The sequence below is a fragment of the Heterodontus francisci genome, chromosome 11, assembly GCF_036365525.1.
Source record: "Heterodontus francisci isolate sHetFra1 chromosome 11, sHetFra1.hap1, whole genome shotgun sequence".
NCBI classification, from domain to species: Eukaryota; Metazoa; Chordata; class Chondrichthyes; order Heterodontiformes; family Heterodontidae; genus Heterodontus; species Heterodontus francisci.
Genome location: NC_090381.1, coordinates 14,405,557 through 14,421,560, shown reverse-complemented (window position 1 = coordinate 14,421,560; position 16,004 = coordinate 14,405,557). Strand labels below are relative to the sequence as shown.

General features: G+C 42.0%; 1 protein-coding gene across 7 annotated transcripts in view; it reads right to left on the bottom strand.

Annotated features, from left to right (window-relative positions):
* The window catches only part of cep63 (centrosomal protein 63), a 151,445-nt gene that overhangs the window by 96,025 nt on the left and 39,416 nt on the right, over positions 1 to 16,004 (bottom strand). For 6 of the 7 annotated variants that reach the window (XM_068041341.1, XM_068041344.1, XM_068041346.1 and 3 more), the window contains 4 exons: positions 15,420 to 15,548; positions 14,260 to 14,373; positions 6,389 to 6,643; positions 508 to 653 (listed from right to left, as the gene is read on the bottom strand). In XM_068041341.1, coding sequence (XP_067897442.1) covers positions 508 to 653; positions 6,389 to 6,643; positions 14,260 to 14,373; positions 15,420 to 15,548 — 644 coding nt within the window. The remainder of the gene's footprint in view (positions 1 to 507; positions 654 to 6,388; positions 6,644 to 14,259; positions 14,374 to 15,419; positions 15,549 to 16,004) is intronic. The other variant, XM_068041348.1, reaches the window with a different exon arrangement.

Here is a 16,004-nt window from a genome sequence, read left to right as displayed (position 1 = left end):
GCTGCTGTCTCATAGCCAATTCACTGAGCTCCATCAAGCAAGAGCTGATCCTATCTCTGGCTGGGGTGGAGATCACCTTTAACAAGAGGTATGAACTGCAAGGAATTACCAGGACCAGAGAGTGATCCCCTGAGCTAGTTTCAATTGTCTAAGGAGGTCGGAGAGGACTTTTGCAAGCCTTTTTATCTCATAATTGGCCTGGGCTTTTAATCTGGTTTTACCCCTCCCCCAGGGGATCAGAAGGCTTCCAGATCGGGTGAGGAGCATCTATCTTAAGATGCACAGTACATTACAGTTATTAGGGACACACTAGATGGACCAGTAGGTATTTTCCTATCCATGATAACAACAGTAACTACACTTTACTTCATTGGCTGTGAAGCGCTTTGAGATGTCTGGTGGTCACGAAAGGCACGATATAAATGCAAGTTTTCTTTTTCTTTTTATCATTCTTTGTATGCCCAACCCGCTTTAATTGGCAGTGTCACCTTTACAACAGCTGGTTACCTGGCAGTTTTCTCCTTGCCCTGCAGTAATTCGTTACGCCGAGCCAATTCTTTGTACAGTTGCTTCTGCTGCAGATCTTTACTCTGAATGATATCCTCTTGTGCTTGCAGCTTACTCTTCAGTTCCTCATTTTCCTCCACTGATTTCTAGTAATCAAAGCATTTGCAAAATCTAAATAAATCATCAACTGAACTCTTTACCAAGTTAAGAGTTTAAAGATACTGCATTAAAAATAATATGAAAAGCCAGAAATATTGCACAAAAGCTTGATGCCACTGATTTTCCAGATAAGAACCGAAGAAATAGGAGCAGGAGCCCGTTCCACCATTTACTAAGATAAGGCTGATCCTCGACCTCAACTCCACTTTCCTATCCAATCCTCATATTCCTTGATTCCCTTAGAGTCCAAAAATCTATTGATCTCATTCTTGAATTTACTCAATGATTGAGCATCTACAGCTTCTGGGGTAGAGAATTACAAAGATTCACAACCCTCTGAGTGAAGAAATTTCTCATCTCAATCCTAAACGGCCATCCCCTTTTTCCCTTATCTTTATGCTCCTTAGTTTCACATTCTAGAAACAGCCTCTCAGCATCTACCCTGTCAAGCCCTCTCAGAATCTTATATGCTTCAACAAGATCACCCCTCGTTCTTCTAAACTCCAGAGAATATAGGCCCATTCCACTCAATCCTTCCTCAGAGGACAACCTTCCATCCCAGGAATCAATCTAGTGAACCTTCATCATACCCCCTATAAGCAAGTGTATCCTTCCTTGGGTGTGGAGGACAAAACTGTATACAGCACTCCAGGTGTGGTCTCACCAATGTTCCGTACAATTGCAGCAAGATTTCCTTACTCATGAACTCTAACCCCCTTTACAATAAAGGCCAACATGCCATCTGCCTTCCTAATTTCTTGCTGCACCTGCATGTTAACTTTGATTCTTGTACAAAGACACCAACATTTAATAGTTTCTCACCATTTAAAACACATTAATCTTTTCTATTCTTCCTACCAAAGTGAATAATCTCACATTTCCCCACATTATGCTCCATCTGCCACTTCCTTGTCCCATCTTTATTCCTTTGCAGAATCTCTGTATCCTCCTCACAGCTTACTTTCCCACCGAGCTTTGTATCAGCAGCAAACCTGGATACATTACACTCAGCCCTTCATCAAAGGCATTATTACAGATTATAAATAGCTGTGGCCCTAGCACTGATCCTTGTGGTACCCCACGAGTAGCAACTTGTCAACCTGAAAATGCCCCGTTTATTCTTATCCTGTTTTCTGTCCGTTAATCAATCCTCTATCCATGCTAATATATGATCCTCAACCCCATCAGCTCTTATGCGCAATAACTTTTCATGTGGCACCTTATCAAAATGCCTTTTGAAAATCCAAGTATACTACATCCACTGATTCCCCTTTATCTACCGTGCTAGTTACATCCTCAAAAAACTTTAACAGACCTGTTAAATGCAATTTTCTATCATAAAACCATGTTGACCATGCATGATCATATTATGATTTTCTAAGTGCCATGTTACCACTTCTTTAATAATGGATTCCAGCATTTTACTGATGACTGCTATTAAGCTAACTGGCCTGTAGTTCCTTTTTCTCTCTCTCTCTTTCCTTGAATAGCGATTTTACATTTGCTACCTTCCAGTCTACTGGGACCATTTCAGAATTGAGAATTGTGGAAGATTGCAACTAGTGCTTTCACTATCGCTGCAGCCACTGCTTTTAAACCCCAGGATGCAGGTCATCAAGTCTGGGGATTTGTCAGCTTTCAGTCCCATTAAGTTCTCCAGTAGTTTTCTTTAATTAATATTGTGATAGATGATTATGATAGAGTTAATTAAAGAAAGCCAGCATGGATTTCTTAAGGGAAAATCATGTTTTACTAACTTGCTGGAGTTTTTGAGGAGGAACAGAGAGGGTCGATGAGAGCAATACAATTGATGTGGTGTACATGGACTTTCAAAAGGTATTTGATACAATGCCACACAACAGACTTAAGAGCAAAGTTATAGCTCATGGAATAAAAGGGACGGTAGCAACATGGATACGAAATTGGCTGAGTGACAGGAGACAAAGAGTAGTGGTTAATCGATGTCTTTCAGGCCGGAGGAAGGTTTGTAGTGGAGGTCCTCAGGGGTCAGTGTTGGGACCCTTGCTTTACCTGATATATATGTACGTATTAATGTCCTAGACCGTGGTGTACAGGGCACAATTTCAAAGTTCTACACTATCCTCCTCACAGTTCACAATGCTTTGAAGTTTTGCATCATCTGCCGAACTAGTGTCTTATACAAGTTCAACATAACTTCCTTGCTCTTGTACTCTATGTCCCTATTAATAAAACCCAGGTTATTGTGTGCTTTATTAATTGCTCTCTCAACCTGTCCTGCCACTTTCAATGACTTGTGCACATATACCCCCAGGTCCCTCTGCTTCTGCACCCCCTTCAGAATTGTACCCATTACTTTAGATTGTCTCTCCATGTTCTTCCTACCAAAATGAATCACTTCACATTTCTCTGCATTGAACTTCATCTGCCACCTGTCGGCCCATTCCACCAACTTGTCGTCTATGTCCTTTTGCAGGTCTACACTATCCTCTTCACAGTTCACAATGCTTCGACGTTTGGCATCATCTGGAGTATTGCGTCCAGTTCTGGGCACCATACTTTCGGAAAAATGTGAGGGCATTAGAGAAAGTACAGAAAAGATTCACGAGAATGGTTCCAGGGATGTGGAATTTCAGTAACGAAGATAAGACTGGAGAAGTTCGGACTGTTTTCCTTGGAGAAGAGAAGGCTGAGAGGTGATTTGATAGGAGTATTCAAAATCATGAGGGGTCTGGACAGAGTAGATAGAGAGAAACTGTTCCCACTCGTGAAAGGATCACGAATGAGAGGGCACAGATTTAAAGGAACGGGTAAGAGAAGCAAAAGTGACATGAGGAAAAACATTTTCACTCAGCGAGTGGTTAAGATCTGGAATGCACTGCCTGACAGTGTGGTGGAGGCAGGATCAATTGAAGCATTCAAAAGGGAATTAGACAATTATATGAAAAGGAAGAATGTGCAGGTTTATGCGGAGAAGGCGGGGGAATTGTAGTAAGTGAATTGCTCTTTCGGAGAGCTGGTGTAGACACGACGGGCCAAATGGCCTCCTTCTGCACTGTAACAATTCTGTGAAAGCATGTGCAGTTATACTTGGTCATGACAACTTAAAGTGGTAATATCCCTTAGTGCTGTCAATGGTAGAATTAACAAAAATTTCAATACTTTCACCAAGGGAAACAAAACCATTTTCTGTACGCGGAACAGCTTTACTAAAACAAACAAATCTGTCTTCCAAAGCTATTTCCTTGCTTACTTCAATGGCCCTTCCGAATAACTTATTTTACAATTTTTTTTTATTCTTTCATGGGCTGTGGACATCACAGGCTGGGCCAGCATTTATTGCCCATCCCTAATTGCCCTTGAGAAGGTGGTGGTGAGCTGCCTTCTTGAACCGCTGCAGTCCGTGTGTTGTAGGTACACTCACAGTGCTGCTTGGAAGGGATTTCCAGGATTTTGACCCAGCGATAGCGAAGGAACGGCGATATAGTTCCAAGTCAGTATAGTGGCTTGGAGGGGAACTTGCGGGGTGTCCCCATGCGCCCTTGTCCTTCTAGGTGGTAGAGGTTGCGTGTTTAGAAGGTGCTGTCAAAGGAGCCTTGGAGCGTTGCTGCAGTGCGTTCTGTAGATGGTACACACTGCTGCTACTGTGAGTCAGTGGTGAAAGGGAGTGAATGTTTGTAGATGGGGTGTCAATCAAGCGGGCTGCTTTGTCGTGAATGGTGTCAAGCTTCTTGAATGTTGTTGGAGCTGCACTCATCCAGGCAAGTGGACAGTATTCCATCACACTCCTGACTTGTGCCTTGTACATGGTGGACCGGTTTTGGGAATTCAGGAGGCGCTGCAGAATTCCCAGTCTCTGACCTGCTCTTGTAGCCACAGTATTTACATGGCTGGCCCTGATTAGTTTCTGGTCAATGGTAATGTTGATTGTAGGCGATTCAACAATAGTAATGCCATAGAATGTCAAAGGAAGATGGTTGGATTCTCTTTTATCGGAGATAGTCATTGCCTGGCACTTGAGTGGGGCAAATGTTACTTGCCACTTATCAGCCCAAGCCTAGATGTTGTCAAGGTCTGGTTGCACATGGGCACGGGCTTCTTCATTATGAGTCGTCGCAAATGGTGCTGAAAATTGTAGTGTAATCAGTGAGCATCCCCACTTCTGACTTCTGATGGAGGCACAGTCATTGATGAAGCAGCTGAAGATGGTTGGGCCTAGGACAGTACCCTGAGGAACTCCTGCAGTGATGGCCTGAGACTGAGATGTCTGACCTCCAACAACCACAGCCTTTGGGCATTACAAACACGAGGCCTTGTTGCTGGGAAATACTTCTGTGGGGGATTTGCCGTGATTACAGCATCCCAATCCCTCTATTGCTGAATAACCGCTGACACTCACTGGAGGAACATGGCAGACCAGATTAAAATGGGCCGTCGGTGAGGCAAGAGAGAGATGCAGCACTGAAACAGGCCCTTCGACCCACCGAGTCTGTGCCGACCATCAACCACCCATTTATACTAATCCTATAATCCTACTGCTAGCACCTGTACCATACCAAGCATGAGTCATCGGAACTCATGAATGAGTTGAGAGTCTCTGCCTCAACTACCCTTTCAGGCAGTGAGTTCCAGATCGTCACCACTCTCTGGGTATAAAGGTTTTTCATCTCCCCTCTAATTTTTTAACCAATCACTTTAAATCTATGCCCCCTCGTCACTGACCTCTCTTCTAAGGTGAATAGACCTTTCACCTCCACTCTATCCAGGCCCCTCAAAGTTTTGTACATTTCAATCAGATCTCCCCTCAGCCTTCTCCGTTCCAAGGAGAACAACCCCAGCCTATCCAATCTTTCCGCATAGCTGCATTTTTCCAGTCCTGGCAACATCCTCGTAAATCTCCTCTGGACCCTCTCTAGTGCAATTACATCCTTTCTGTAATGAGGTGACCATAACTGCACACAGTACTCAAGTTGTGGCCTAACCAATGAGTTATACAGTTTCAGCATAACCTCTCTTCTCTTGTATTCTATACCTCAGCTAATAAAGGAAAGGATTCCATATGCCTTCTTAATCACCTTAGCGTCCTGCTACCTTCAGGGATCTGTGGACATTCACTCCAAGGTCCCTTATTTCCTCTACACCTCTCAGTATTTTCCCATTAATCGTGTATTCCTTTGCCTTGTTTGACCTCCCCAAATGCATCACCTCACACTTCTCCAGGTTGAATTCTATTTGCCACTTTTCTGACCATCTGACCAGACCATCAATATCTTCCTGTAGCCTACAGCTATCCTCTACGCTATTATCACTCGGCCAATCTTTGTGTTGTCTGCAAACATCTTGGCCATGCCGCCTACATTTACGTCCAAATCATTAATATACACCACAAAAAGTTACAACTGAGTGGCTTGCTAGGCCATTTCAGAGGGCATTTAAGAGTCAACCACATTGCTGTGGGTCTGGTGTTACATGTAGGCCAGACCAGTTAAGGACAGGAGATTTCCTTCCCTAAAGGACATTAGTGAACCAGTGATGGCATTGTCAGTTTTTGGGCCTGGCTTTCTGCAAAATGCCTCAACAATACCTTTCATTATTTTAAACTTGTCTTATCGCCCCCTTCAATTTGTTTCTTTCGGAGAACAAATTTAACTTCTGTAGCCTCAAATTGCAAATAAATTTTAAAACAACTGAACTTTTCACAAAGGGAAATAACCTTCCCCTGATTAAAGCTGAATCCTCCAACCTGTATGAGTTGCTGCAATCGTTGCAGTTCTTCCTGCAACAGTCGTTGTCCCTCTTTAAACTGTTGGTTAGCACCTTTTAATTCATCCACTGTCAAGTTCAGCCGCTCCATGGTCATGTCATTTGCACAGATTGTGTCATTGGCTCTCTCCAACTGGCTCCTCAAATGGCGCATCTCTGATTGGTTGATTAGCTGAGTCTGTTCAATGAGCTGTTTCCGACCACTGAGCTGAGTCTGATATTTTACAGCCTGTTGCTGATGAAGGACGCAAGCAGAAGGATAGCACAAACACAGAAAGGGAGAAGGCTTCAGAACAAATACAGGCAAGAGAGTGTGCACAGATGGAACTGAAATTAAACCAGCTGGCAATTAAAATAATCACTACATTCAGGTCAAATCACAGCAGAATGCTGTGTTCAGTCCAATGTTTCAGCCAGTTCGCTTCATTCAGAATGTTCACTGGGAAAGTCTTGCAGCAAGACTCCATTTTACAAAACTGGAACTAAATGGCTCAGAATTTGTCTCTGTAAAAAAAAAAATCAAGTCCTTTTTACTGTAAAATCACAAGTACAAGGGTTTCTCATCACTGGTGAGACAATGCATTCAGGGCATCACTGATTTGTAGGTGGAGTTTGAGGGTTGAATCACTGATGCGTAATGACACCTGCAGGTTCTCCACGAAGCCAATTAAATGGAGAGCAGCAGTGCAGGTGTCTGAATGTACATGTACATGTTTACAGCTCTTTGTCTCCAGATGTCTGTTTGATCCTGGCCATAACACTGACACCTAGATGATGTTCAGCATGTTAAGTGAACTTGTTTCTTTTGATGAGCATTGGAAGCTCCACTATTTATCAGCAAATGGCCTATTTAATTTTAAAAACCTTCCAACATTGATCGTTTATGAACGTCCCTCATGAAATGAGAAACAGCAAGTGGCGATACTGCTTTCTGAAGCCTAGATCACAAGAGGTTCCATTGCATAGAAAGGTAGCTAAATGGTATAAGATCTCTTGTTTGACCTCTTGAGCTTCCTGCATTAGCAGATGGGAATAAGGGATTGCTGACTTAAGTCATCTGTGGCACTGACCACAAGGAAAATCTTGAATATTTTTGCTGATACAAGTTTAAGCTCCTTGTGTTTGCTCTTTTCACTGCCTGGAACTCGGATCACTTTTATTTCCCAGACTCCTAGACTCTTCTGCGATCAGGACTATGCTGCTGTGCTGGACTGCAATTCATGCCTTGACTGCTGAGGTTCTGCTCTGCCACTCAATCGCTTCAGCTTTAAGGTAACCTGTTCCAGTCTACAGTGTCTAGCTGCCCACCCACTCCTGGCTTCTCAGCTTTACTCCGGTGATGTGTTAGGTCCTGGATAGAAGACTGTCTTTTCCTGGGCTGAAGTCTGGTTCTCTGCTGGCTTCTGAGCTTTAATGTGACATTCAGCTTCACCATAGTTTCCTACTGAGCCTTTATTCTCCACTGGATTCCCTCAATTCCAGTCTCTGGCCTGCTTCTGCAGGTTCTGTTTGCTATCTATCTGTTGGGAACTTTTCACTATGTTGAGCAAGCTCTGACCCGTTCCTTTTGGTTCTCATTCTATTCTGGATTCTGCTCCCTTACCTCTGATTGATTTCTGCATTGCTGCTTTCTGTTTACTGTGGTTGCTCCAACTGTTACTACTGATCTTTGTGCTTCTCACCTCCTTAAAGCTGTTCCTGTGACCAGCTCCTTCACCTGCACCCATCCTGGTTAAGCAAAGCCAAGAGTTTAAAATGTTCGTCCTTGTTTTCAAATCTCCCCCTGGCCTCAGCCCTCCCTATCTCTAATCTCCCTCAGCCGCATAACCCTCAGATATCTGCACTTCTCTAACCCCAGGCTCTTGAGCATCTCCGATTTTAAATGCTCCACCATTGGTGCCTTCAACTGCCAGGGCCCTAAGTTCTGGAATTCCCTCCTTAAACCTCTGCACCTCTCTAATGCCCCTTCCTCCTTTAGGACGCTCCTTAAAACTTACCTCTTTGACCAAGCTTTTGGTGGTCTGCCCTAATATTTCATGTGGCTTGGTGCAACATTTTGTTTTATAACATTTTGTCCATTCGCACATAGACCTAACCAGTTGCATTGAGCTCCTTTTTCTTCTTGGCCCCTCCCAGGTCCTTCTTTCCTATTCCCTGATATTCAAGTCACCCAGTCATGCCCACATTTCATTTTTTCCCCTCTTGGGTACTTTGCCTTCCCAATCCCTACCCAAATCTTGCATCATCTCTTAAGACTCCCTATTCTCCTGCTGCCATCTCAGGCTTGAATCTCTGTTAAATAAGACTATGCCTACGCTTGAATCATCTGAAGGATCCCATCGAGGAACTTGCCTCTGCCTGAGAAGCACCAATTTCAACTGCCCCAACCTTCTTTTTTGTCAATCTTCCCACCCAGTGCACCCACTGGAGGCTAATCTCACTGATCTCCTTCCCATTCTGCACACCTCACTGCCTCCTTAGACTCTGCCAGCAGATCAACAACCAATGTCCCTCTCCAAGAGTCCCTCCAGAATGTCTATTCTTCACAAATAGGCATTTGCTACTTACGACCTCAGTGTGGATGACTGCATTGACATTCTTTGCTTTGACTGAAACTCAATTCAAGGATGGTGACACCTTGCCCCTACTGAAGCCAGCCCACCTGGCTATAACGTTTATAGAATTATACAGCACAAGAGACTGCCATTCAACCCATGTACCACCTGCCCCTCCCCAAACAGTGAGGTGGCCAAGTGACTCATCAACAAATCACACATTTCTCTCTTCCCTTACTCCTCTGGTACATTCTCCTCCTTCAAGCATTTCATTATCTTCCAACCCTATTGCCTGGCTTTTAAAATCCTAACTTTCTACCACTCTTCAGCCACATCCCAAATTTCTCCCAGAGATATCTTGCCTCCTTTCTTCTCTCAGCCTCTGCAGTGAGCAACTCTTCATCCTTGTTAATTTCAATCCTTATCTCAACTCTGTTTCCCTCTATTCTCTGAATTCACTGTCCCCCATAAACCTCTTGCTTAGAAATTCCCCCACCCTTATTCACACACACCACTTCATCTGGTCATCTCCTATTACCTTTATACTCCCATGGTCTCAATCAGAAACAAGGCCATCTCCAATCATGTCCCTGTATCCCTCACCACTCATATTCCCCACTTTGTTCTGCATCTGATGGGTTACTTACAGCTGCACTTTCAAGCTGCCAACTGTTTACCCTTGGCCCTTCAAATATACTAGTTAAGAGACAGCTAACGATGCCATCAGACCACACAATGGGTATGTGTCTGTCCAGTTAAAGGACTTGCCTCGACCCCTGTGGCCAAACTATAGAACTGTAAATGATATCTACAGGCTAATGAACTTTATGGAGCCACTGCATCTGGATGTGCCCCACATTCCATAGAAATGCTAATACCAGAGAACCTTCTGATTAAAGTGAAACGTACCTGATCTGCTAACCAAGATATTTCCCATTGAAACCACCTTAATATGTTAATGGATCAGAATAAGATTATTATAATATGTAACAAGGCACATATTTGGGGAGGGGTTTGCTGCAATCATTGGTCATGGGCGTGATTTTCTTTTTGGTAGTTTCTGAAAAAAAAGTGTGTTTTTAGCAGTACAGAAGCAGCAGCTTTTCAGAAGCAGCAATTCAAGGGTTAACAGCATGAGTGACGCTCAGAAGGGAGCGGTGTTCAGATGATATTTATCTTTGTAAGTTCATCGATGTTACAATAAACTTTTAAAAGAACAGTTGTGCGCCTTGACCATTTTCTCCACCCGGTGGGCTTGGGCTGAACCTTCGAGTTAAGAGTATAAATACGAGGGGAGGTGCAGGTTTACCTACCTACACTATCTTTAAAATCCTGAGATAGAAACCATCTGATCCTGGGGATCTGTCACTCTTTAGTGCCATTATTTTCATCTTTACTGTTATTTTGCTTACATTAATTTTGTTAAGTCCCTAACCCTGATTCACTATTAGTTTCCTTGGGATGTCTGGCATGCTGACCTCTTCCTCTACTGTAAATACCGATGCAAAGCATGTCTGCTTGTTCCTTATTTTCATTGACAATATCATTGTTACCAGTTTTTAAGGGCCCATATTGGTCATAACCACTGTTTTTGTAACCAACTGTAATTCTAAAAATGTGTTGATATTGATATCCCTTGCACGTTTCTTGTCATACTCCCTTTTTGAAGCTCTTACTACCTGTTTTATCACCCTTTGTTATTTTTTGTATCTCTCCCTTTCACCAGAATCTGTGCTATATTTTGCATTTTTGTACACATTTCCTTTGTTTTATATTGTCTCTTACCTCTTTAGTTGTCCATGGTTGTCTTTTCTGACAAGTAAAGCTTTTGCCCCTTAGGGGTATAAACTGATTTTGTATCATATTAAGTTGTTTTTAAAATCCTGACTACTTTACCACTTCTCATCAAACCTTTGGGTCAACTTTTTCTATTGTAAATGCCCATATCCACAATCAGAATGGAAACTGCTCAGGTAAACTAAAAATTAAAACTCAGAACTGTTCTGAAGGGTCACTGACCCGAAACGTTAACTCGGCTTCTCTCTCCACAGATGCTGCCAGACCTGCTGAGTATTTCCAGCATTTGTTTTTATTTCAGATTTCCAGCACCTGCAGTATTTTGCTTTTATAGAAAGCAGAGAACTGCGGTGAACAACTGTTTTTTAGACTGGAGAGATATATACAGTCTCAGTGATCGGTATTGGACTACAGCTCTTTTTGATATATATTAATGACCTGGAATTGGGTATAAAGAATATAATTTCAAAGTTTGCAGCTGACGCAAAACTTGGAAAATTAGCAGTGAGTAGGATTATAGCAGACTTCAGGAGGATGTAGACAGACTGGTGAAATCAGCAGACACAAGGCAGATAAAATTCAATTCAGAGATATATGAAGTGATGGATTTTGGCAGGAAGAATGAGAAGAGGCAATATGAACTAAATGGTACAATTCTGAAGGGGGTACAGGAACAGAGACCTGGGGATGTATGCACATGAATGTTTGAAGGTGACAGGACAAGTTGAGAAGGCTGTAAAAGCGAAGGATCCTTTTTTATTTGCTTAGTATAGCAATAGCGTGCAAAAGCAAGAAAGTTATGCCAAATCTTTATAAAATACTGGTTAGACCTCAGTTGGAGCAATGTATGCAATTCTGGGCACTCATTTTTTTTTAGGAAGGATGTCAACATCTTTGAGGGGTTGCAGAGAAGGTTTACCAGAATGATCCAAGGATGAGGGACTTCAGTTTTGTGGAGTGACTGTGGAAGTCAGGAATATTCTTAGAGCAGAGAAGGTTAAGAGGAAATTTGATAAATTATTCAAAATCATGAAGGGTTTTGACAGAGTACATAGGGAGAAACTCTTTCCACTGGCAGATAGCCAGTAACCAGAGGGCACAGATCTAAGGTGATTAGCCAAAGAACCAGAAGTGAGATGAGATTTTTTTTTAAACCGTGAGTTATGATGATCTGGAATGCACTGCATGAAAGGGTGGGGGGAAACATACTCAATAAAAACTTTCAAAAAGGGAATTAAATAAATACTTGAAGGGTAAAAATTACAGGGCTGTAAGGAAAAAAAATCAGGAATGGAACTAATTGGCTAGCTGTCTCAAAGCATGGCCTCCTTCAATGCTCTATGATTCCATATTACTTATTCACAGTGTAATTAGACCCTCCCACCAGTGGTGGTGATGTAGAACATGAGTTCTGTATCTCCCTGCTCCTCAGTCTGTACTGCAAAAAAGATTTGCATGCACCAAACAACTCTATTTCTGTGCTTCCTAAACTGCCCAGTTTATCACTGACCCATAAAAAAGTAATATAAAATCAAATTACGATATAAAAACATGGACAAAATGTATGCCCTTAAAATCAGAACAGAATTACATCTGTGCGACTTGGTCCAATTATGCCAATCCACTAATGCCAGTTCACCAGGTGATAACACTAATCCAATATCATTCCTACATACACTCTTTTAAAGATATTTTCTAAGTTAGAGACTGATAAAACTGACACATTCTAGTGCTGCCAGACATAGAAAATAAATGATCTTTCTTAATTAAGCTCATTGACTCAACATTCTTTTAGCTTAAAGACTACATAACTATAACACAAATATTTTGAATACTTAGTAATTTACACATTCTGTGGGTGATCAGTGGATTAAATTGACTTCTGTTATAAAAAGAATTTCAAAAACAAATGTGTTTAACCCACCAAACCTGTCATTACAGCCCCAGGTACACAAGGTAATCTGATTCACAGGAATTTAGAGTAATAATAGAAGCGTAAAGGGAGAGGGTAATAGAATTTGTTTCATGCAAAGGGTCATTAGAATATGGAATGCATTACACAAAGCATTTTTTCAAAATCAAGCCAGTCACAGCTTTTAAAGGGGAAATCAAATACTTGCGGGAAAAATATTAAACTGGAATAAGATTAGCTATATTCGACGTGGAACTAGCCCCAGCACAGTCTCACTCCAATGAATGGCCTCCTTTGGACTGGAACGTTTGTGGCTCACCACTGAAGGAGGTTTGCCACACTCAGTCTCCATAAAGCTTCCCCATTTAGCTGCTCAGCTCATGTTACCCTGTAACTAAAGCTGTATTTGTATTGTGCTCAATGGGGTACGAGGGAGGCTGTCCTTCACAAAAAAAATGACTCCCCAGAGGTTGCTCTTTGCAAATCCAGCATGTTTGTTCCAGGGCTGCTACCAGCTGTATGAGGCCTGTCCACTGAGAGGGTTATTACCAGTACTTAACATAACCTAAAAGCAGGTAAACAGACCACCAATGGCCTCAGGCCTTTAATTTGCGACAAAGAACCTTAACAGAAACAATCCAGCATCTGAACATGTCAATGTGGGTTACAGTTTCAAACAGAATCATCAGACATGGTCCAAACTACCATTACTCATTGTCTTCAAGTTATCACTCCATTGTCTCCCTCAGCGTTGAAGCAGCAAATCAAGAACCAATTTGTTTCCATTTGTAAAGACATGAGAACTATATTGCAGTTGTAAAAAGGAGTAAAATTGTTCAAAAGTAACAAATATTCCACTTGAATCTCAAGTTAAGGCTTCAGATGTCTAAAGGCAAAGGTGCCATGTGTAAATTTTGTAAAAATTATAAAATAAAACTGCCAGCAAATATACACGTGCACATTATTTACATACGAATTAGGAGCAGAAGTAGGCCATTCGGCCCCTCGAGCCTGCTCCGCCATTCAATAAGATTGTGGCTGATCTGTTTGTGTTTCGAAATTCCAGATTCCCATTTGCTCGTTGTTTACTCCATAAATCATATTAGAATTACTTGTCCTAGCCAAGTTTCAAGATCTCTGACTATTTGACCTTAATAGAATTTATATAAAAAGTGGTTAAGTTCACTATACATAACTGATGAGAAACATAAATTGGATTTAGACAAGCCATCCATTCAAGTGCTGCTTTTTGATGCCACTTCAACCCAAGACAATGGAATATTACTTAACCATTTCATTGAACATCCACATCTATTACCTTTGGATGGCTTATTTAATTAAGGGCAGCATGAGATAGTTGCAAGGAACCCTTACTTAGATTTGGTAGCCAGTTTAACCAGTTTAATGGACAAGTTGCAGTAAGGCGTAATTTACTACAAATGTTGGTTTGTTTGTTCACCATTACCATGACAGCCATTGCCAGCAATCGAGCAGCAAATCTACCTAACAGAATATAAAATTATAGCAGATTCTAGTGTGCACAAGTCATGTTGTTTCTTGTAGCCAAAAACTGATCAAGTATTGTACCTGTATGTCTTTGCACTGCTCTGACAGCAGCTTTCTCTCTGCATCCAGCGATGCCACCTGCTGCTGATAATACAGCCGCTGTTTCTCCCAATCTAGTGACTTCTCTCGAAACTCCTAAAATCAGAAATGCTTAGAAGTGTGATTCAGTATTGAGAAAAGTACATCCAGAATGAAAAGAACGCAGAAAGACCATCTCACAATATAATGGCCCAGCAATGGATCCACCCGATCAGTTTCAAACAGGGGCCTCCGAAGATTAATTCTTTCACATTTTTGAAGTCTCATGAAATTTGTAATAAAACTTGGAATGTTTGACCGCTGCACTGTCAGAGGTGCCACCTTTCGGAATGGAAAGGTAAAACGAAGGGCCCATTTGTCCTCTCAGGAGGATGTAATAGATGCCCTGCACTATTTGAAGAGCAGTACGGGTACTCACTGATATTTATCCCTCAATCCACATCACAAAAATAGATTATCCGGTCACGATGACACTGTTGTTTGTGGGCATTTTCTATGTGTAAATTAACTGCCACATTTCCTACAGTCCAACAGCGAGTACACTTCATAAGTGCTTTATTGGCTGTAAAGTGCTTTGGGATGTCCTGAGCTCATGAAAGGTGCTGCACAAATTCAAGTCTTTCTTTCCCTTTTATTTCAATTCTTATTTTATTAAAGGCATTCTATATTCGATCAATTAAAAGAAAACACATTAAAATAATGGGCTGATTAATTATGCAAGTAGCAGCCACCACATCCACACACTTGCAGCAATCGGAAAATCTCAGAAACAATTTTTTTTTAAATTCATTTGGATCCATTTCTGAAACTCCAGCCCATGCTCCAGCAGGACACCACAAGCCCTTTCAAACACCTTTCAGATAAATGTTGGCAACACAGCCTCACATAGATTCATTCAAGCGGATGTAATTCTATGTATTTAACTTTACTTCTCTGACTGATATTACATCTGTGCCCATCTACAATGGCCCACGTCATCAAACCCTTAGTCCCATCAGAAAAGTCAGGCAAGAACAGAACCAAACAAAAATGTACTATGTACATGGTGAATCTTGGCAGTTGAAAATGTTGCTGAAACCTTGAGAAATAGTGAATCCATATGTCCAAACCAAACAAACTAAATTTCACACAGGGTCGTTTACCTCAACCTTCCTGTTCAGCCTGTTCAGTTCGGACATGCCCTCATTCTCTTCTCTGTCCCTCACATCCTCCCTCCGATCCTTCAACTGCCGTCTCTGCAACCTCTCGTAACTTTTCTTCAGTTTCCCAATCTGAAAGTATGTAAGTTTGAATACAAGCTAAAAATTGATTGTATTTAGTAAATACATCGCTCCCTCATGCCCCCCACTTTTGCAGCCTGCATGTTACCATGCCACCTGCAGTGAGCAGTGAACTGGACTGGCTAGTTTCAGGGCTCCTTGGTGAACACTGCAGCAAGTGAGTTGAGCCACGGGGATTTCCAGACAAAGCCCCAAGACATGATACGTTACTTGAACGCTGAACTCCATTTCATGGCAAAAGAACTAACAGAATGCTCCCATCCCAGGGGTATAGATGGCACTAGCATCTTCAAGCCAGATTTGGGCTGGGTAGAGATGGCATTAGCATTTCAGCTAGCTTTTAGGTCAGGTACAGATGGAATTAGTATCTCAACCAGCCTTGGAGTGAGATGAAAAGAGGAAAAATCAGCTCAGGCTCCTGATGCTGTGCACAAGCCTACATGGCAG